Raw genomic sequence first — 21,243 nt, 5'->3', positions numbered from 1 at the left:
TTTATGATATGGGGTCTTCAGTTGATCCGGTGGTTGAAGTAGCCACTTCGTGCACCAATTCAATACCTTCAAGTATCTGATTTCTCTATGGAGCCTTCCCTGATGGCTGCCACTTGTCCAGGCTATGCGAGCACTCGTCTTAAGTGTGACATCTCAAGGGTCGAGACATTTCCTGCAAATTGTGGGCTGGAGGCCCAGTCAGAGGTGTCTCGCTTATCTCGATTGAGATTCCAGTCAGCGCCAGGTGACCTGATGTCAACATTTGTGATCTTGGAAGGCTCGCCTGCTTGCGACGAGGTGCCAGTTACTGATTACTATTATTATTTTTTCTAGATAATAATGAGTAAGATCATGTCACAGTCATTTCCGTGAAGTGCCGTCTTCTTTGTAAACTAGAATAAATTAATAAATAGACAAAAGAAAAAAAAAACCGCCACAACACAATTGTACAAGTAAATGAAACTCTAAAGTTAGTTCGTTTGAACTTCGAGATTGTCTTCGCTAATGTTACTGAGCGGTTCGAGTGGTAAATCTCCAACCTCGTTTGATTTGTGCTTCCGTGTTTTCCTTCCCCCCCTCTCTCTCCCTCTCTCTCTCTCTCTCTCTCTCTCTCTCTCTCTCTCTCTCTCTCTCTCTCTCTCTCTCTCTCTCTCTCTCTCTCTCTCTCTCTCATATTAATGTACTCATTGCATCAATATTTTTTAATGTTTACAACATCCTCCATAAACTAAAAACACACTCCAGTCAAACCTTTTTATAGAAAAAGTATTACGAATATCAAAGAAGAAAAAAACCCAGGAACGCCACACATATTCCATCAATAACTACGAAAAAAAACGTATTCTTGTGTTCTTTGACCAATGCTGCTGACCGCACACTCCATGACAGGCCGTCTGGCGGTCATTGGCAACTCGAGAATGAGCAATGGCACTCATTGAGGGTAGAGGGTGCAAAGAAGGTGGTTAGGAGGAGGAGGAGGAGGAGGAGGAGGAAGAAGAGGAGGAGGTTTGGGAGGTGGGAGACAAGGGAGGATGTACTGGCATGGGAGAACCTAGCCTCATCCCTTTGTAGGAGGAGGAGGAGGAGGAGGAACCGAAGGTTGGGTGCCTATCTCATCGGACGTCAAAAAACGAGTTCTCGAAGTAGAAGAAGAGGTAATCAAGTGGGAAAGGTCGTCAGGAGTGGTGGGGGCCCCCTCCGCTCCCCCTCCCCCTCCCCCTTCCTTCTCCCCCTCCCTTCTGCCCCAGTTGGGTCGGCTGAGCAGTCAAGCAAAACAGGTGGGACGGGAGAGAGGACGGGGAGGTGGAAAGGGAAATGTGAAGGAGGCCTAGTGATGGTGGGTTAGTAGTAGTAGTAGTAGTAGTAGTAGTAGTAGTAGAGTAGTAGTAGTACCTCACCCTAACTAGTTTCACTTTATCCTACCCAATCTCACATCACCCTATTCGGCCTTGTCCCCACCTTACCCAATCTCAGTTCACCCAATCCAGCCACCCTACCCTACCCCATCTCACCCTACCTCACCCCAGCACCCCCCCCCCCCGAGGCCTTTAGTCGTTCTTTAAAACCAGTTGAGCTTCATTGTGGTAGGATGGGGCGGAGGTAATGAGAAAATCGAAGCGCGGGCGGGGGGAGGGGGGGGAGAGGGTCCTGGTCCGGGGCGGGGAGAAGAGGGCAGAGGGCAGGAACCCCGTCACGCCCCGACAAGTATTCATGGCGGCGCAAAATGGCACCCGGAAGGAGGGAGGGAGGGAGGGAGGGAAGGAAGGAAGGGTGCCAACGAGGGACCCTGAAGGGTGGTGGACCACAAATGTGGCTGGAGGCACTTTTTTCGCCGCGGGAGTAGTTCACATTATCCAGTCCTTTGCATGAAGGATTTAATAACCACATCGCTGTTACTCTGATCTCTTAAAGTTAATTCCGTTCATGGGGACTGGCTGGCATAGGACGTAGGTGACGTAAAGGAAGAAGATGGTGGACGAGATCGGTAACGAAGTAGCAAGAGCGTGTCCGGTGAAGAACGGCAGGAACACGGAAGAGGTGGAAACGTGGCACGGGACAGAGAAGAGGAGTGGAGAGGAGAAAGGAGAGGAGAGGAGCGTGGGGCAGAAGAGGTGTAGAAGGTATGAGTAAAGTTAAGATATTCATGGGCGTTTAAAGTTTGAAAGGAGAAAGAGCGGTAAGATGAATGCGACGACTCGAAGAGATTGATGAGTAAGTGGCCACGGAGGAAGTGGAGGAAGGAAGAGACCTACGGCTAGGTTGAGGAGGAGGAGGAGGAGGAGGAGGAGAGGGAGAAAGATTGGTAAGTGTTATGGCATCGAGTGTAGGTTTTTCACCCTATGGAGGACGTCCAATAGTCTCTATCTATCTATCTCTTCATCTCTCTTTATCTCTATCTATATCTTTATCTCTTTGTCTTTCTCTCGCCCTGTCTCTTTATCTCTCCATCTCTCTATCTCTACCTCTGTCTCTCTTTATCTCTATCTCTCTCTTCATCTCTCTATCACTTTCTCTCTTTATCTCTCTTCATATCTATATCTATCTCTTTATCTTCCTCTGTTGTGACAGGGGACCTGTGTACAGATGAATTAGTGATTCCCATTTCTGGAAAAAGGACCAAAGCTGTGTGAGAAACTGGTTCTCACTGCATAGGACGCACCAGCATAGCGTGGGTGGCGCCTTCTCGAGAGGAGGAAACCAAAACATAATTAAATTGTGCTGAGGTCAGGCCTTTTCTAAAAGGCCCTGTAGAAAGCCCTTTTATGACACCAGCGACTCCTTACTGCAATATGATTGGTCAAATGTGTTTTAGTATTGTATCCATAGCCAATCATGTAAATCGTAAGATGTGAAGTACATTCCTAGAAGGAGGGGCTTAGCAGTACCGAGATATACTAAAAGTTTGAAAAGAGGAGGAGGATAGTCTTGGGACAGGTGCCCTGAGGTCAGGTCACGCAAGGCAAGTAGGAACAGTGAACTCTCACAAACATTATACACACACTCTAGCACATTTAATAAACAAAGAAAAGTATACAGCTGGTTTGCTCTCTTACCATAGTGTCAACCTAAGTTCGCAATCTCCTAGGGTCATATCCTGGAACAGGAGAAGCCTAACAGCTGAAATATAATTGAACGTGCGTGTGCGTGTATATATATATATATATGCGTGTGTGTGTGTGTGTGTGTGTGTGTGTGTGTGTGTGTGTGTGTGTAAGACCCATCTGAATAAAATAACCTGTTTATAAGGTAGTATAAAGGCGTTTTAAGTGCTCCGTAACTACGTGTAAGGGTTTAAAGGCAGAATATTGAAGCGAGACATAAGGACGGTTTTCAACCGATGAGAATAAACGGGCGACACTTACGGAAGCGAGTGAGTGAGTGATCGAGGTTCTTTGGGAACTGGGTTACAAGATGGATTTGGTTCAGGCTAGGCAAAGGAAGAAATCCTGTTTGGTAACATTTAGAATGGCGAGCACGCTCAAATGTACACGCACGTATACACACACGCACGTATACACACACGCACGTACTCTTACATACATGCACGCACACACACACACACACACACACACACACACACACACACACACACACACACACACAGAGAGAGAGAGAGAGAGAGAGAGAGAGATTGAAAGTTCCTTTCTGTGTATTTTCGTACGTGCATGCACAAAAGCAAGAATATATATTTTTATGTGCTTATGCTTATACTTGTGTGTACCCTTGACATAGATGAATGCATTCACGCACTGAATGCGTAACTGGGGGGGGGGGTCACCGTGGCTCGGTTGGTAGAGCGCGCGTCTGGTATTCGCGTGGTGAATTCGGCGTTTGTTCGAATCCCGGCCGCGGCTCATAGGTTAGGAAGGGCTTCATCGACTCTGAGTCATGGCCCCCGACCGCTGCTCACCTCGGATCTAAGGTGACCTGGGCATCGCTCTGTGTGTGTGTGTGTGTGTGTGTGTGATACTTTAGCTTCCTGCGTGAACCGTCACCGCCAACAGTGGCGGCATAGCAGCAGCAGCAACAGTAGAAGCGTGGACGCGCACGTCCGTCTCCTTCTGCGTTCATTTGTTCCTTTATTTATTAGGAACTGCTCCGGACCAACCACTGGCAAGGTTGAGGTCCGAGCGAGGTGCCAGCCACACACACACACACACAAACCACGAAAAAAAGAAAGAAAAAAACATCCTTGAGGACAAGATTGACGTCATGTCGTTCGTCTGAAGAAATCTTGGTTGCCAGAGGTATGACTTTGTCTCCACCAATCCTTGTGGTCCTCTGAACCCCTCCTTCGTCGGAATCGTCGGTGATTGGCTGAAGTGATGGTTGTTATTATTATTATTGTTATTATTGGTATTATTATTATTATTATTATTATTATTAGTAGTAGTAGTAGTAGTAGTAGTAGTAGTAGTAGTAGTACTGTTACTGTTATAATTATTGTTTTCATTTTATTCTTTATCATCATTGTCATTATTGTTAGCATTATTATTGATATTATTGTTGTTATTGTTATTATTATTATCATCATCAATCATTATCATATTATTATTATTATTATTGTTGTTGTTGTTATTTTCAATAGCATGATATAATCTCGTATTAGGAGTAAATGTTAAAAAATTTGTATTTTTGAATGACAAGAGAAACCATAGAAATGGATAAAAAAGAGAGGACGATGCCAAGTAGGTGTAAGCGACTTTAGCTTTTAGTAACCTTAGCCCCAGGAGTCACACTATCATCATTCTCTTCAAATGTTGTGCATTTGAGGAAAAAGTTGTAGGACGACTTAAAGTACTCTAGACTTCACTAAGGTCAATTCAACAATGTTCCTAATATTCGTATTTTAGGTTTAACTTCTCTTATTCCGTCATTCAGCTTCTCAACGTATGACGCAAAGCTGATTTGACATTTGGAGATTCGAAAAATAAAGAATTGTAAACGAAGTCGTTTCTCCTCAAACGAACTCCTTTGAGTCGTGTATGTGTGACAAAAGGGGCTTTACTTAGGCCTAAGGGGCGTTTTGTGAGTGTCCTAATTTCTTGAGAATCCATCAGGTCACGTTAGTTTGACCCAGTACCTCCTTAAATCCTTCTCCTAAAAATAAAAGTTTCTTCGATTAATTTTCCTTTTGCTTTGGTCGAAGGAAAAAAAAATATCCTGCTACTTTGAAAAAAAAAATCAGGAAAAAAAGACATTAACCATCATTAAGAATATATAATTAGAGGTTATTTATCTTTTTAAGTGCTGAAAAACATTTGGGTAAATTAAGTCGTTTTCATTTACTGTTTAACACTTTATTCATTCCAAAACAATTTCCTTCAGTCTTGGGTGAACCATTCGTTATTTTATCCTAAACAGAAAAAATAATTATGGCCCTGGATAAGATAAAATTCTCAAAGCCCAATCAGCATTGATAAGGCTAAGAATGAGAAGATTCATTTTCCTATTGGATGAATTTTTCTTCACATTGCTCTGACGTCATGTCGAGCAAATGTTGTCGTCGCTTTACTTGCCGGGGAGTTGTTTTCATCAAGGTCTAATATAACCGTTCCTTTACACGACCTATTATTTTATTCATTCTTCGTTTTATTATAGACTTTATGTTTGAGTAAACATAAATCCCAAAGAAATGACGTCATTGTTGTGGTCTAATCTAACAGTTCTTAGAAATTGTGTTAGACGATTTTAGATTTGTTTTTCATCTTGAGGGTTTGCGTAGTCAGTTTATTTTTATGGATCTGATTGTACACTGATCATCAGGTGTAAAGCTTAGATTTATTTATTCATATTAGAATTTCTACAAATGTCGAATTATGTATGGGGAATGTGGCCGCGTTGTCATGTGTCTATAGACGAAATGCGAGAGCGTTTATCCGAGAAGGGGTTTTGGAGAATCCAGTATTAATTAGAGGGCGAATAACGGAATCGGATAGCCTCTCAAAGATTCGAAACCCCTTGAACAGACCCTCTCTCGGGCTTTGGTGTTTTAGTGACGCTCATCTGGTGTTACGGATAGATATTATGACGAGCAAAGACCCAGAAGAGGAAGATTATGCCTCTCGAGTGGTCTTGTCCAGGATCGAAGACTCTCGATTTACATTCAAGACTTGTCGAAGTCTCTGAGTGTTTTTTGTTTTCAATTGGAGTTACGAGGGTCTTTATGGACCTATATAAGATGATCTCGTTTCTACAATGTATACCACAACTACGGTAAAGGTACTTAAAACAAGAGGCATTTCTCTGCGACCAAGACTGAGAACTATGGATGCAAAGCGAGTAAAAAGCTTAATACATTAAGATCCTGTGTGTCGTCTTGTAATGTATTGAGATTAGTGTAGTGAGGTGTATATACACACACACACGCGCGCACACACACACACACACACACACACACACACACACACACACACACACACACACACACACACACACTGAATGGTCCCCAGTACACATATATTAATCTTTTTCAACCACATTAACTTTTTCACTTTAATTCCATGTCATCACGATCGATACTGACAAGGAGCTCGACGGAGACATATACGGAAACTGATACGTAGTGAAGCCAAGGACTCGAACCCTGCTCAGACTTAACAAGTGAACAGTGACTTAAACCACTGCGCTCAACTTATCTCTCTTGATAGCGCATTGGTTTAAGTCACTGTTCACTTGTTACGTCTGAGCTGGGTTCGAGTTCTTGGCTTTACTACATATCAGTTTCCGTATATGTCTCCGTCTAGCTCCTTGTCAGTCTCGATCGTGATAACATGGAATTAAAGTAAAAAATTTATGTGGTTGAAAAAAAAAAAATATATATATATATATATATATATCACGTGTGTATATGTGTGTTTATGTATGCATGTGTACCCCTGCCCTTCTTGAATCTCTCTTTAATCATTTCTAATCCCGCCTCTTGCCCTTAACTATAGAAGCGCTGGTAATTGCTTACATAGTACTTCCTTTAATTCCCTTTCCCTTTTTTCTTGGGGGGCGGGGGGGGCGTGAGAGAGGAGCATCCCCACCCCTTTCTCTCCACATTCCTTCTAAACACGAACTCGGCGGTACCATTACACAGGCAAGCTGTGTGCATGTATGTGTGCACGTGGCCACTTGTGTGCGTGTTTGCGTGTGTACACACGTGCTTATTCGTGCGTAACTATCTTCTGTGCGTGTAACGAAATAACCTAAGGCCCATCAGGCTGAAGGCAACCTACCCTTCGCACTTTGTGTCTGTGTGGTCATTTTTTTTTTTTTTTTTTTTTGTCTCGACAGAAAGTGTGGGAAGAGGAAGTCGTAGATGAAACGGATATTTTTAGTTGAGCGGTTAGAAGAGAACCGAGCTAAGCTCAGTCTTAGAGAGAAGGAGGTGGGTGAGGAGGGGATGAGAGACGGAGGGTATGTCACTAAGGTCGTCTATGTGGTATGGAGTGAAGCCCCCCCCTTTTCCGACGTCCTCTCTGGCCAGCGTCTCGTCGCAGTGAATGTCTTCGGGATAAAACCCGGAGGGAAACACTTCGATGTTGAAGGCCTGACAATGTCGTCCCGGCAGATTCCTGAGGGTTCCGATGGATTCCGGCGAGGTCCGGTGGATTACGGCGAGGTCCGGTGGATTCCGGCGAGGTCCGGTGGATTGCGGCGAGGTCCGGTGGATTCCGGCGAGGCCCGGTGGATTCCGGCGAGGTCCGGTGGATTCCGGCGAGGTCCGGTGGATTCCGGCGAGGTCCGGTGGATTCCGGCGAGGTCCGGTGGATTCCGGCGAGGTCCGGTGGATTCCGGCGAGGTCCGGTGGATTCCGGCGAGGCCCGGTGGATTCCGGCGAGGTCCGGTGGATTCCGGCGAGGTCCGGTGGATTGCGGCGAGGTCCGGTGGATTGCGGCGAGGTCCGGTGGATTGCGGCGAGGTCCGGTGGATTGCGGCGAGGTCCGGTGGATTGCGGCGAGGTCCGGTGGATTCCGGCGAGGTCCGGTGGGTTCCGGCGAGGTCCGGTGGATTCGTCCTGGACGGGTGTCCCGGAGAAAGAGACGGCAGAACCGGCGCGGAGGGACACCAGAGGAGGAGGAGAAGGAGGAGGAGGAGGAGCCGAGGAAGCGGATTAGGTGGATTAGAGTAAAGGCTGCTGGCACGATCGTGTGAAGTGGCGTGGGGGTGGGGGAGGTGGAGGTGGCTGACGTGGTGGCAGGAGAAGGGCGAGGAGCAAATCCAAAGTAGTCACAGGGGCACTTTTCAAATCTTTCGCCAGCCATAACAAACTCTTTCCGTGTTCTAACGTTGAAAGGTAGATTTTTACATCCTTTTTTCTAGTTTATCTGGCTTGCTGGGTTGTACGTTAAGACCCTCCGGTAGTTTTCGTAAGTAGAGGTAATGTAGTTTGGGAAATTCTATTTTTTTTATGGTAAAAAAAGTTGGTCAGGGCTGGCAAAGGTTTTGAAAATCTGAAATATCGCGACCGTATATATTTTAGTCGAAGGGTCTTGATATGTACAAGAATATGAACTGTTGACCTTATCTGAATAAGATCGCTTGTGGGGGTGGTAACTTCACGGAAGGGGGAGGTTAAGAACCCCCCCCCCTCCTTCATGATGTTCGTCGACTTCACCGACAAACCTTAGGAATACATTCTCTATCGAAAAAGCAAACTCACAAAATTATTATGTTTCACAAACAGTGTGGTACCCCAAGTCAGTGCACATCGCAGCCAACCAAACACCGGCGCTTTGTCCCTTCGCGGGGAACCGCAGTGTAAAATGCATTTGATGTATTGCATGAAAATGATGTATAATTGGCTACAAACGTTTTACGTACAGACTAAGAACAACAGCGTTGTCATGGTCTTTTGGTCGCGGATGTATTGGGACGGTTTTGGAAATGATGAGAGGGGACCAAGGAGGTTTCAACGTTGGATTTCAAACGCAAAACGCGGTTGCTCCACGCAGCTCTCGTCATGAAGTTGCATTTTTTATTTATTTATTTATTTATTTTTTTTATTATTTTAAGATTTCGTACATTTAGAGTGTTGGAAGAGCTGCTGCCATGAAATGTTAAGTTGAATAATTGAGTGATCGAGATCGATCCTAGGCGTCGGACTATGTCTCCTCCTCTTTCTCCTCCTCCCCCTCTTGTCCTTCTCGTCCTCCTCCTCCATCAAGGTCTTCTTGTCCTCCGCCTCGACCCCCTCTTCCTTCTCCTCCTCGTCTTCCTCCTCCTCCTCCATCATAGTCTTCTTGTCCTCCTCGACCAGAACGTCCTCCCACTCCTCCTCCTCGTCTTCCTCCTCCTCTCCCTCCTCGTCGTCCTCTTCCTCGTCCTCCTCCTCATATTTCGTCCTCTTCTTCCTCCTCATTCGTTTTCTTCCTCTTCCTCCTCATATTTCGTCCTCCTCCTCCTCAACCTCTTTCTCCTGGTCTTCCTCCTCATCATCATCACCATCCTTCTCCTCCTCTATCTTGGTCTTCTTGTCCTCTTCCTCGACCTCCTCTTCTTTCTCCTCCGCCCTACTCCTCCTCCTTATCCTCCTCCTCCTCTTTCTCATCTTTCTCCGCCTCGTCGTTTTCCTTCTCTATCTCCTCCTCGTTCGTTGTCCTCCATCTCCTCCTCCTCCTTCGACTCTTCCTCCTCCTCCTCCTCCTCCTACTCCTACTCCTCTATCTCCTCCTTTTCCTCCTCCGCTTTCTCCTTCTTCTCCTCTTTATCCTCCTCGTCTTGATCATTCTTGTCCTCCTCATAATCTTACTCCTCCTCTCCTCCCCCTCCCTCCTCCTCCTCCTTTCGTAGCAGACACAGTTGAGTTTCTCCTCCTCCTCTTCCTCCTCCTCTTCCTCCTCCTCCTCCTGATTTATGATTCGGGCGACTGCGCACTTCCAGGGAAGAATCGCTTTTCAGCCCCCCTTCCCCCCTCCCCCTCCCCCCCGCTCGATAGCAGCCTCCTCTACCCCCAAAAATGGCGGTAACAACCTCTATCCCCCTCCCCCTCCCCCTCCTCACTGAATCCGGGCATCACCAGTGAATCAAAGGCTTCAACAAGGGTGACGCAAACAAGGTCATCATATTAAGACAACAGGGCAGGACTCTCGGTAATGGATTTGAATTGGACAAATTTAAATTTAAGAAGGAAATAGCCGAGAACTGATTTACCAATAGTGGTCAACGAATGGAATTGGCTAAGTAACCAATTAGTGAGCGCTGAAACTATCGGTTGTTTTAAGAAACGGTTAGGCAACTTTATGGATGGGGATGGCAGGTGGTCATGGACATGGAACTGCCTAGTGTAGGCCTTATGGTCTCTCGCGGTCTCCTTCATACGTGTGCTCTTCACCAGCGCTTCCATCCTTGGGGAACAGCATCGCGCCGAAGAGTTGGAGAAGTCCCAAAGGCGGCGGCGGCGGTCAAGGAGAGGAGATTTTGGGGAGGCAAAGAGAAAGAAGGAAGAAGAGTGGAGGATGAAAGTCATCAGCATTCATTTGTGTGTGTGTGTGTGTGTGTGTGTGTGTGTGTGTGTGATTCACCATGGTCTTTGGATCACGTGTTGGACTCGTGATCGACAGCTATTTCCCTCCCGGAAGAGAGCTCAGAGCTCGTATGACCGGTCTATGGGTAATGCTATGACCTTACACGCACCCCCCCCCAACTCTCCGCCCACGAGAGTTGGAGTAACGACTCGAAGCGCAGCGATACTGAAATAATATCAGCCCTGGGCAGGATTCGAACCAGGTACCGCCGGCACCTCCGTACTGACAGTCTAGGTCTCTATCAACCGCGCCACCAAGTGTGTGTGTGTGTGTGTGTGTGTGTGTGTGTGTGTGTGTGTGGAAGAATTGTTTATCCAATTATGAAAGAATATTGTGTGACTGAAGTCGGTAAGAATGTCACAGTAGCCCCCCCCCCACCCCCTCCTCCTCCTCCTCCTCCTCCTCCTCCTCTCACATGACACTGATAGGGTCGTAGGTGTCGTCGACGTCCGCCGCTAAGGGCCTCCTGGGGTAGTTGTAGTTAGAAAATACTAATACTAATAATAAAATAGTAAAAAGAAAAAAATCTTCCCTTTCTCCCTCCCTCCCTCGTCCCTTCTCCTCTCATCCCCCCCCCTTCTTTAATCCATATCTTTCTTCTCTTCCCCTCCCTCCTTCGCTCCCTCCTTTCCTCCACTCTCCTCCCCTACCTCATCCTCTTCCTCCCTCCCCTCCCTCCCTCTCTTTCTCCTTTCCTCCCTCTCCCCTCCCTCCCTTCCTCACCTTCCCTTCCTCCCCTTCCCTTTCCTTCCTCCTTCCCTCCCCCCTCTATTTCCCCCTTCTTACTCTCTTCTTTCCTCCCTCCCTTCCTCCCCCTCCATCTTCCCCTTCCTACATTCCTCTTTCCTCCTCTCCTCTCCTCTCCTCTCCTCCCGCTCTTCCCAGTCACCTCCAATTTCCTCCTCTCGAATTTCCGTCCCAGCGGCCATATTTCCTTCTCTCCTCTCCTCCCACCTCCTCCCATACGCCTCTCTTTCTTTTTCTTCCATCTTCTACTTGATATGTTCTCTCTCTCTCTCTCTCTCTCTCTCTCTCTCTCTCTCTCTCTATATATATATATATATATATATATATAAAGAAAATATATATAAATATATATATAAATATATATAAATATATATATATAAATATATATATATACACATATAAATATAAATATATATATATACACATATAAATATATATATATACACACTCATTCTTCATGGTCTGCCTCCAGCCTGTCTCCTTCCTTCTCTTTCTGTCTCTCGACCTTAATCCTGTGTCACTCATCCAATGAGTAAGGAGGAAGAAAATCCCCAGAAGATGTAGGTATGCAGCTGTGTATATTGCGAGCGAGCGAGCGCGCGTGTGTGTCAGTGGTGTTTGCGATATCTATATCATTTCGTTTTATGGTCTTTCTGTAGTCGATGTCCTCATCAGCCTGACCTCCAGGCTGAAGGGGATGGTAACTGAGGGGCTTTCCTTAGCTGAATAAAATCGCCCGGCGGCAGCAGTTCGAATAAGAGACAAAAGTCCGTAAAAGGCGTTGGGAGAGTTAAGGCTGAAGGAGCGGACCAAGTCCGGTCTTGCTGGAAAACTTCGTCGAACTGAAGACGAGCTTCAGTGACGGAAGCGTCTGCGTGGCTCCCGGGAACCCACAGGACACCGTATCGAACTCACGAACAAGTGGTCGTGAGTTCGATTCCCGGAGCCCACTGCAAGCTCTGTCACGTTCGTTCCCTACAGACCTGGTGGCTGGGCGGGCGGGGAGGCGACCCAACGTCCGCCTTTAAAAAAAAAAAAAAAAAAAAAAAAAAAAAATAATAATAATAATAATAATAATAATAATAATAATAATAATAATAATAATAATAAAAAAAGGTTGTCGCAACTGAGAGTTTCGTCTTACCATGGGTTTTCCACTTCCCACTGCGCGGGACTGGGGATGGTGAGTGAGTGCTGAGCCCAAACTTTTGGGGAACACAGGCCGATAATGGGGTGTGAGGGAGAGGGGGAGGGAAGGAGGGAGGGAGGGGGGGTTGTTGAAAGGGTATTGGATCCCGGGAATGATATCACTTATATTGCTGCTGCGGAAGCAATATTAAAGAGTATCGGAAGACTGTTGAACTGGGGTGGAGGAGAATTAAAAAAAAAAAAAAAAAAAAAAAAAAAAAAAAAGTGTTTGTGTGCTTCAAAGAGGTCTGAGACACGCTGGAGATAGATCGGGTGTTTCCCTGGGAGTCTTATAGACAGAGATGAACGAGAAAGGTAATTGAAGCCTTGCGCGGTTTCGGAGCCTTCCATAGTTGATAGATTGTTGGATTGAAGTATCATAGAATAGTTGATGGAAATTGAAGGGAAAGTAGGAGGTATGGCATATGTATTTATTAGATCGAGTTTGGAATTCGAAATTCTGGATATCCGCTGTGGAATTTTTTGTTGTTGTTTTCCCATTTTGCAATTGCCGAGTCGTTTCGAATGAAACCCACGAATTTATTTAAAGAAAATAAACGAATTAATAGAAAAGTGAATGACGTTCGACAAGTCCCTTAAAAAGAGTGAACAAAAGAAGAAAAAGAGAAAAAGAGGAAGAGGAAGGCTAAGAAGAAGACCGAGACAAATAAGAAAAACTAAAAGAAAGGGATGTTAATGATAATGATAACAATGACGATAATGATCCACCTATAGGCCTACCAAGGATTTTCTCCCCCTTTACAAAGGAGATAGCCAAAGTCAAAATGCATGTAGCCACTTCCACCCACTCCACTCCCCTCCACTCCACTCCACTCCACTCCACTCCCCTCCACCACCCCTTCCTCCCTCTCATCTTAGCTCCTCGTGGATGACGGGTCATCCCTCTATCCCGCCCACTGCCCTGGGTCAGAAGCAATGCAGCAAGGCACAGCACATCCATAGCAAGGCTGCTTCACGTCATCAGCAACCCCCCCCCCTCTCCGTCCCCACACGCAGAAAAAGAAAAGAGAAGACGGGGAGAAATCCCTTCGGGCTGCGTCAAAATATCTTTCACATAATTATAGAAGCACTCCCTACCCCCAATTGCATTACAGTATCATCTATACACAGCCATGATAGCGGTGGTGATGATGATAATCGTAATAATAGTGATAATACTAATAGTAATGATAATGATAAGTGAAATACTATTAATGGTAATGATACTTCTACTACTACTACTACTACTACTACTACTACTACTACTACTACTACTACTACTACTACTACTTTTAATTGTTTGTGTTATCCATAATAAACCTTTGCTCAGGAGGTTCCGGGAAATTTCGGAAAGTTCCAGAAAGTTTCGGCAGGTTGCAGGAAGTTCCGAGGAAGTAGGAGTAATTTTTCGCAATTACAAAAACAAATGAATATATAGACACTGATCGTAATCGAAGCTGCTGTCATTTTTTACGGCACGGGTATACTATTAAATAATAATGATGATAATGATGATAATGATAATAATAATGATAATAATAATGATAATGATAATGATAATAATAATGATAATAATAATTAATAATAATAATAATGATAATGATAATGATAATAATAATGATAATAATAATTAATAATAATAATAATAATAATAATAATAATAATAATAATTAATAATGATATAATAATAATAATAATAATAATGATTAATATTAATAATAATGATAATAATAATGACAATAATAATAATAATAATGATAATAATAATAATAATAATAATAATAATAATAATAATAATAATAATAATAATAATAAAAGACTGAGGAGAAGGCAACGATGATGACAAACAAGAAAAAGAAAACGTAATGTGTGTGTGTGTGTGTGTGTGTGTCGGAGTGTGCGCGAGGTGCATGAAGACGTTTGAGTCCACTGGAGCAGTCGAGTAATGACTAAATCAGATTCGAAGACGGACGGCGCATCCCGGTCCCCGAAGACTCGCAAGGCTTTCCTCAGCTGAAGACATCTCTTCCAGAAGTGTTCAGTGCTTAACCGGGACACAAAACGGGGAAGCAAAATGACGAAATGCCTATGCCATCATTATGGTGGTTTCTGGCCGAATCGGAATTAGGATAGGGTAGGATAATGTTAGGTTTGGATTAAAGAAAGGAAATAATACTGGTAGTATGTCCAAAATGAATTTGAAAAAAAAAAGTTTGGTCTTCTTTGATTAATAGTCGTATTAGAATCTCACTGTTGGCTAGAAATGGCATTATTGGTCGCGGTTGATTTTCGTATTTGTGTTCTGCGCAAACGGGAAGCGTTGACCGATGCACGCGGAAAGAAGTAATTACCTCCAACAAAAAGGTCATGTTTTCGGTCGTATTGATTCATTTGTTTGTTACCAACTTTACGCTAAAAAGTTTGAATGGGTTTTGATAAAAAAAAAAGAAATGTTGGATGAATGGTAGTCCAGATAACACACCAGTAGATTCTGGTGCATTATCACCCTCCGAATCTTGTTTATCTCTCGTGTCGTCAAAGATTTGTGCCGCCTTGGGTTTCGATATCGTCTCGTCAACACGAAAACCCCAGTTCGATGCTCATCGAGTTACTGGTGAAACTGCCGCCGGCTTGACTGCCCGTAGCTATAAAGGTCACGGCTTCGGCCGCAGTTAACCGCCTCCCGGCGTAATCTCCTCGCCCGAGAATATATGTACACGTGACCCACTTTGGCTAAGACGCCGGAAGTGTAGTGTGGCCACCACTGACACACTTTTTGGTGGAGTGACTTTTCTTTATTCGTTTGCTTATTCATTGAATTATTTTATTGTTATTTATTAATTTATCTTTATTTTTGTGGTAGTTTGTATTATTATTGTTATTATCATAATTATTTTTTATCTTTATTATTGTTATCATTATTGTTATAATAGGTAGTAATAGTAGTAGTAGTATTTTTTATTATTTCTATTATTATCATAGTTATTATTATCATTATCATTAATATTGTGTACTTGTTTATTTATGTACTTATTTATTTTTACCATTTCAATATGAGCGAATTGATTTAGTAAATATTTTTTTACGACACGACGGACTATTCTATTCAGGATTGGTGGAGCTCCTTCCTTAGCATCTGACCCCAATCCTCACCTGAATAAAGTCGCCGTGCGTCACCCAGAATGAAGGCCGGACGGGGGCAGACGAGCGACTTTGTGGCGCCACATGGCGACCGCGTCGGTGTGCGGCGGGGCCATGTGGATTCCCGTTGCTTTCCATTGTTTAGAAACGAAGCCGCGCGCGCGCACTCGAAAACGTCTTTCTTGCCGTGCTTGCTTCCTTCAGCTGAACAAAACCATCTGGTGCAATCTAGAATTGACACCAGAGTCTAGGAACGTAACGAAAGAGTTAAGGGGTTGTCGGACTGGATAAGGTAACATGTTTTTAGCCAGGAAAAACAAATTAGGAAGGCCAAAAAATGCCCACAGAAGCGTTTTTTTTGTACGTGTCTTTGTGTGTCTTTGCGCGTTGATAAAACATTTGCCAAGGAAAAAAAAACCCTTGCAGATCATAGGTACAGTTACCAAGTGCTTTGTTTCACAAATGTACATGTGTTGTTATTATTTGTTTGATTCCCTCAGGTCAATAGAGGCGTTTGGCGTTAGCCAGAATAAAATCATAAAAAGTGGAATTATAAGGAATATTCTCTCACTTGTGGAGGTGACCTTAAAACTAAAGCGGATTTAATTCGTTTATTTATTTTCTTTTTTATATAATCAGGTGAGACAAATTTGACACATTTTGTTTTGAAAAATGTCTTATTTTTTGACGTGCCATCAAGAAAAAGAATTTTTAATTCATATAAAATCAACCTTTGAATCACCGAGAAAGAAGAAGAAGAAGAAGAAGAAGAAGAAGAAGAAGAAGAAAAGGCTGAAACGCCATTTTGTACAAAGTCGACTAATTAAAATGAGGTGGAAACGAGGGTGCAAATGCTTGCATGCAGGTAACCTCCATTACATAATTGCATCAGTGATGCATATTGTTTCAAAGAAGTGCTACCCGAGCTGGGAAATGATGTAAATTGCCTCTCACTGTCGGCTTGGATCTAGAACAGAACTGTTTTTTCTAGGAAGAGCTTCTCTTTTTTGTTAAAACAAGAGAGGAATACCTGTTGAGCAGGGTATTGAGAAGGCAGGGGATAGGTGTAAATGGAGAATAGTTATTTATGGATGATATTTTGACGCAGCCCGAAGGGATGCCTCCTCGTCTTCTCTATTTTTCCTCATGAGGGGACGAGGAGGAAGGAAGGGCTGGTCGTCGTGTAGGTGAAGCGGCGGCTGGCTCCGCTGTGAACGTGCTGTGCCTTGCTGCATTTGCCTCAGACCCGGGCAGTGGGTAGGAGACAGGGATGACCCGTCATCCACGAGGAACTGCGAGGGGAGGGAACAAATGGGTGCTGTATGTCTTGGTATATAGATAGATAAATACTTTACGGTGTATTTCGGATTCTTTTTATGGTGTTCCGAGTGTTGTGTTTGTTTCAATCACCATTTGTCCTGGCCGTCCTAAAACAAAGGGTAAAGGTGACAGCCTCAGCCGGAGCTAGGCGTCACGTGCACTTAGTGTCACTTATAAATACCACACTTAGGTTACTCTTACACTTACGAGGTCGTACAAGAGGTCAGGTCATAAAGTTACGACCAGAAGGGGGTCGCCAGGGTACACAGACCTCAAAGTGGTCCCAAGGCCTATATTAGTCATTATGTATGTTTGTTTTATTTATTTTATTTTATTCTATTTTTAATTTTATCTTTTATTTTTATTTTATTTATTTATCTATTTATTTATATATTTTTTGCGCGGATCAGATTTTTGTAGTAACATATGTGAGAAAGCTTTAGGAAAAGGAAAGGATGTTTTCTGGGCCTTTGTGTATTTGGAAAAGGCTTACAACAGGGTAGACAGGATTTCTCCCCGTCTTCTCTTTTTCTGCATGAGGGGATGGAGAGGGGGGTCGCCGATTAAATGTAGCTGGCTTGCTGTACATATTCTGTGTCTTGCTACATTGTTTCTAATCCAGGGCAGTTGGCGAGATGCAGGGATGACCCGTCATCCAGGAGGAGCCAAGATAAAAGGGGAGGGGATGAATAGGAATGGAATATGTGGGGATGAAATGGGTGGGAGTGAATTTTATGCCTTTGATTTTGGCTACCTCCCTTGTAAGGGGGAAAAAGCCTTTGGTATATGTATGTATTTTTTTTTATAACACGAACTTGTACCTCACCCCTCCTGACGAAGTTGTTATCGTTGTAGGCCCTGGAGTCCCGTGGTGCTGGTGTACGACACACAGGCGTGCACGAAGGAGGAGCATGACCCGGCGCTGGCCCTTCTCTACTACCGTCCGCGTTCCACCGCCATGACGACACGTGCCGCCATCGCGGGCCAGATCATGGGCGTCCTCCACTTCTGCCGGGGCTCCTTCTCCACGCCCACCATGCTCCACTCCAGGCACGCCCACTTCGCCATCAAAGACTACGGTCGCTTCGTTATGGTACGTAAGAGTTGGAGCGGGAGGAAGTGGGGGGGGGGGAGTGCTTGAGGGATTAGGGTGGTGGGGGATTGAAATGGGAGTAGACTGTAGGCGGGGACGCTGAAGGGGATCATGGACGCATGTGGACCCAGAAGGTCACCGGATTTTTTTTATGCACATGTTTGTGCACGTTTGTGTATGCGTGCGTGCGTGTGTGTATTTGTGTGTGTGTGTGTGTTTGTGTCTGCGTGCGCATGCGTATGTCGTCGGTATGTTTCTGTTCCTTGTAAGTGTGCCTCTATTTCATTATTTATTCACTTATTGATCTATTTGTTTATGTATGTAATCATTTATGTATTTTCATTATTTATTTATTGTGTATTCTATTCATTTGTTTGTTTATCTACTTATTTGTTTGTTTATGTATTTATCTATGTATTTTGCGTCGACTTTCCTCAGCTTGTGTGTCTGGCGCCTTTGTAAAAGGTCTAATAGATCTGTATCATCGAGGGGGAGAGGGTGGGGGTGGGGGTGTCGTGGAGATGAATAAAATCGCCCGGCGACAGTCCCCGAGGTGTTTCCACACGGCACGGAGGAGGTTGGACGGGAGCTGGGGGGGGGGGGACGGGAGGAATTTGACGCCAGCAAGGGTTGAAGACACGCGCTTTTTTCTTATTATTTTTCCTGTGTCACAATTTTTCATTTCTCTTTATTTTCGTTCCTTTTCCATTGTGTTATTGTTTTCTTTTGTCTTTGCTTTTCATTTTTTCCATCCTTTATTGTTTTTTTTTCTTTCTTTTCAGTATGTTTTTTTTTTAATCTTTTTCAGTCGTTTTCTTTCGTTTGTCTTTAATTTTTCTCATTTTCTTTTTTCTACGTTTTACTTATTTTTCTTTCTCTTTTATTTATCGTTGTAGTTGGAGTTTTGTGTCCACCGATCGCCACCAGAATGTAGATTTGCTGTTTGTGATCTACAATGAGTTTGGAGGCGTTGAAACAAACGAGTTGATGTTTTTGTCTTTTATTCCTCTTCCTCTCGACTGAACTACATTCTCAGGGTGTTATTTACATGCACATGGTGGCTGTTGCCACAAGAAGTAGCCATATACAATTTATTCTCTACAGTCTACGCCTTACTCATATTTCTACAATGTACATAAGAATATAATGAAGGAGACTCCAAGAGACCATAAGGCCTACACTAGGTAGTTCCATGTCCATTACCACCTGTCATCCTCATCCATAAAGTTGTCTAACCATTTCTTAAAACAACTAGTAGTTTCAGCGCTCACGACATGGTTACTAAGTCTATTCCGTTTGTTGACCACCCAATTAGTAAACCAATTCTTGTTTATGTCCTTAAATCTAAATTTGTCCAGTTTAAATCCACTACTGCGAGTCCTGCCCTGTTGTCTTAATATGATGACCTTGTTTGCTTCACCTTTGTTAAATCCTTTGATCCACTTGAACACCTCTATTAGATGACCCCGTACTCTGCGTCTTTCCAAAGACTGTAAGTTAAGGTGCCTAAGCCTCTTTTCGTAAGGTAAATTTCTGAGCCCATGTACCATTTTGGTCATTCTTCTCTGTACTAATTCTAGTGAATTGATGTCCATTCTATAAGACTGAGACTAAAACTGTACTGCATCGTCAAGGATGGGTCTAACTAACGCTAGATAGTTTGATAATTAACTCTACACTTCTGTTCGAAACCGTCCTAGCAATGAAACCTAATGCTCTGTTAGCTTTATTCCTGGCGCTAATGCACTGTCTCCTGGATTTAAGGTCCGGACTCACTAGAACTTCCAAGTCTCGCACTCGGTTTTCTCAAAAATGTGTTATTTGTATTACATCTATTTTCGGGGTTGTGTAGCCCAACGTTTAACACTTTGTACATACATACATATACCGAGGCTTTTTCCCCCTTACGAGGGAGGTAGCCAAAAAGGAAAAGGCATAAAATCATTCCCACCCATTCCATCCCTGAATACACTCCACACCCCTCCACCCTCCCTCTTATCTTAGCACCTCCTGGATGACGGGTCATCCCTGCACCTTGTCCACTGCCCTGGGTCAGAAGCAGTGTCGCAAGACACAGCACATCCACAGCAAGGCCGCTTCATTAAATCGGCAACCCCCCCTCTCCGTCCCCCCATGCATAAAAGAAGACGGGGAGAAATCCCTTCGGGCTGCGTCAAATTTTGCTCACACATACTACCTCATCCCCCCATCCCCCCGCCCATTCCACCTCATGCATCACAACATCATCCATATACAACCATTCTCCATTCACCCCTGTCTTCTGTCCTCTCCCGTCCTTCCTCAACAGACATTCCCCTCTTCCCCAAAGCTCCCTTCACCCCATCCGTCCACCTCATCCTAGGACGTCCCCTCATGTTCACTCCCAACACATCTGCCTTCCATACCTCTTTTACTAGTCTTTCTTCACTCATTCTTTCCATGTGTCCAAACCATCCTAATACTCTTTCCTCAACCCTATCTCCCAACTCCCTTTCCACCCCCATTCTTCTCCTCACCTCCTCATTTCTCACTCTATCTAGCCTAGTAACCCCCATCATACTTCTCAGACACCTCATCTCAAACACATTCAAACTCCTTCTCTCTTCCTCTCTCATGTTCCATGTTTCTGCCCCATACAGTGCTGTTGGCACAATCACTCCTTCATACAGTCTCCTCTTAGCATCCATTCCCAAATGTCTATTCCTCATTACACTCTTCAATTCACCAAGGCATTTACTCGCTTCTCTCAATCTACATTCTACCTCCACCTTCATTCCACCTTTTCCTGCCACATTTGCACCCATGTATCTAAAACTATCCACTTCCTCCAGTCGCTCTCCCTTAATGCTCACTTCCAGTCTACTGCCACTTTCACCCCTTGTACATCTCATCACCTTACTTTTACCCACATTTATCTTTAGCTTTCTTCTATCACATACTCTCCCAAACTCTGTCACCAACTTCCTCAATCCCTCCTCCGATCCTGCCACAAGCGCAGTGTCGTCAGCAAATAACAGCTGGCTCACCTCCCACTTTTCTCCATTTTCTTTAACCATCTCCAATCCCTGACCCACTACCCTTGCATTTACCTCTCGCACTACCCCATCCATGTATAAGTTGAACAGCCAGGGTGACATAACGCATCCTTGACGAAGTCCCACCTTTACCTCGAACCACTCACTCTCTCCATTTCTAATCCTGACACAAGATCTACTACTCTCATAAAAACTCTTGACAGCT

At 44.2% G+C, this 21,243-nt stretch overlaps 1 protein-coding gene across 5 annotated transcripts in view; it reads left to right on the top strand.

The window, feature by feature from the left end:
* The window catches only part of HPS4 (Hermansky-Pudlak syndrome 4 protein), a 220,544-nt gene that overhangs the window by 174,261 nt on the left and 25,040 nt on the right, over nucleotides 1-21,243 (top strand). For all 5 annotated transcript variants that reach the window (XM_076175269.1, XM_076175271.1, XM_076175272.1 and 2 more), the window contains one exon: nucleotides 17,766-18,003. In XM_076175269.1, coding sequence (XP_076031384.1) covers nucleotides 17,766-18,003 — 238 coding nt within the window. The remainder of the gene's footprint in view (nucleotides 1-17,765; nucleotides 18,004-21,243) is intronic.

This window comes from Oratosquilla oratoria, chromosome 37 (genome assembly GCF_046742065.1).
Source record: "Oratosquilla oratoria isolate Oo_2021 chromosome 37, ASM4674206v1, whole genome shotgun sequence".
NCBI lineage: Eukaryota > Metazoa > Arthropoda > Malacostraca > Stomatopoda > Squillidae > Oratosquilla > Oratosquilla oratoria.
The sequence above is the reverse complement of the archived record's forward strand: the minus strand, read 5'-3'. Positions and strand labels throughout refer to the sequence as shown.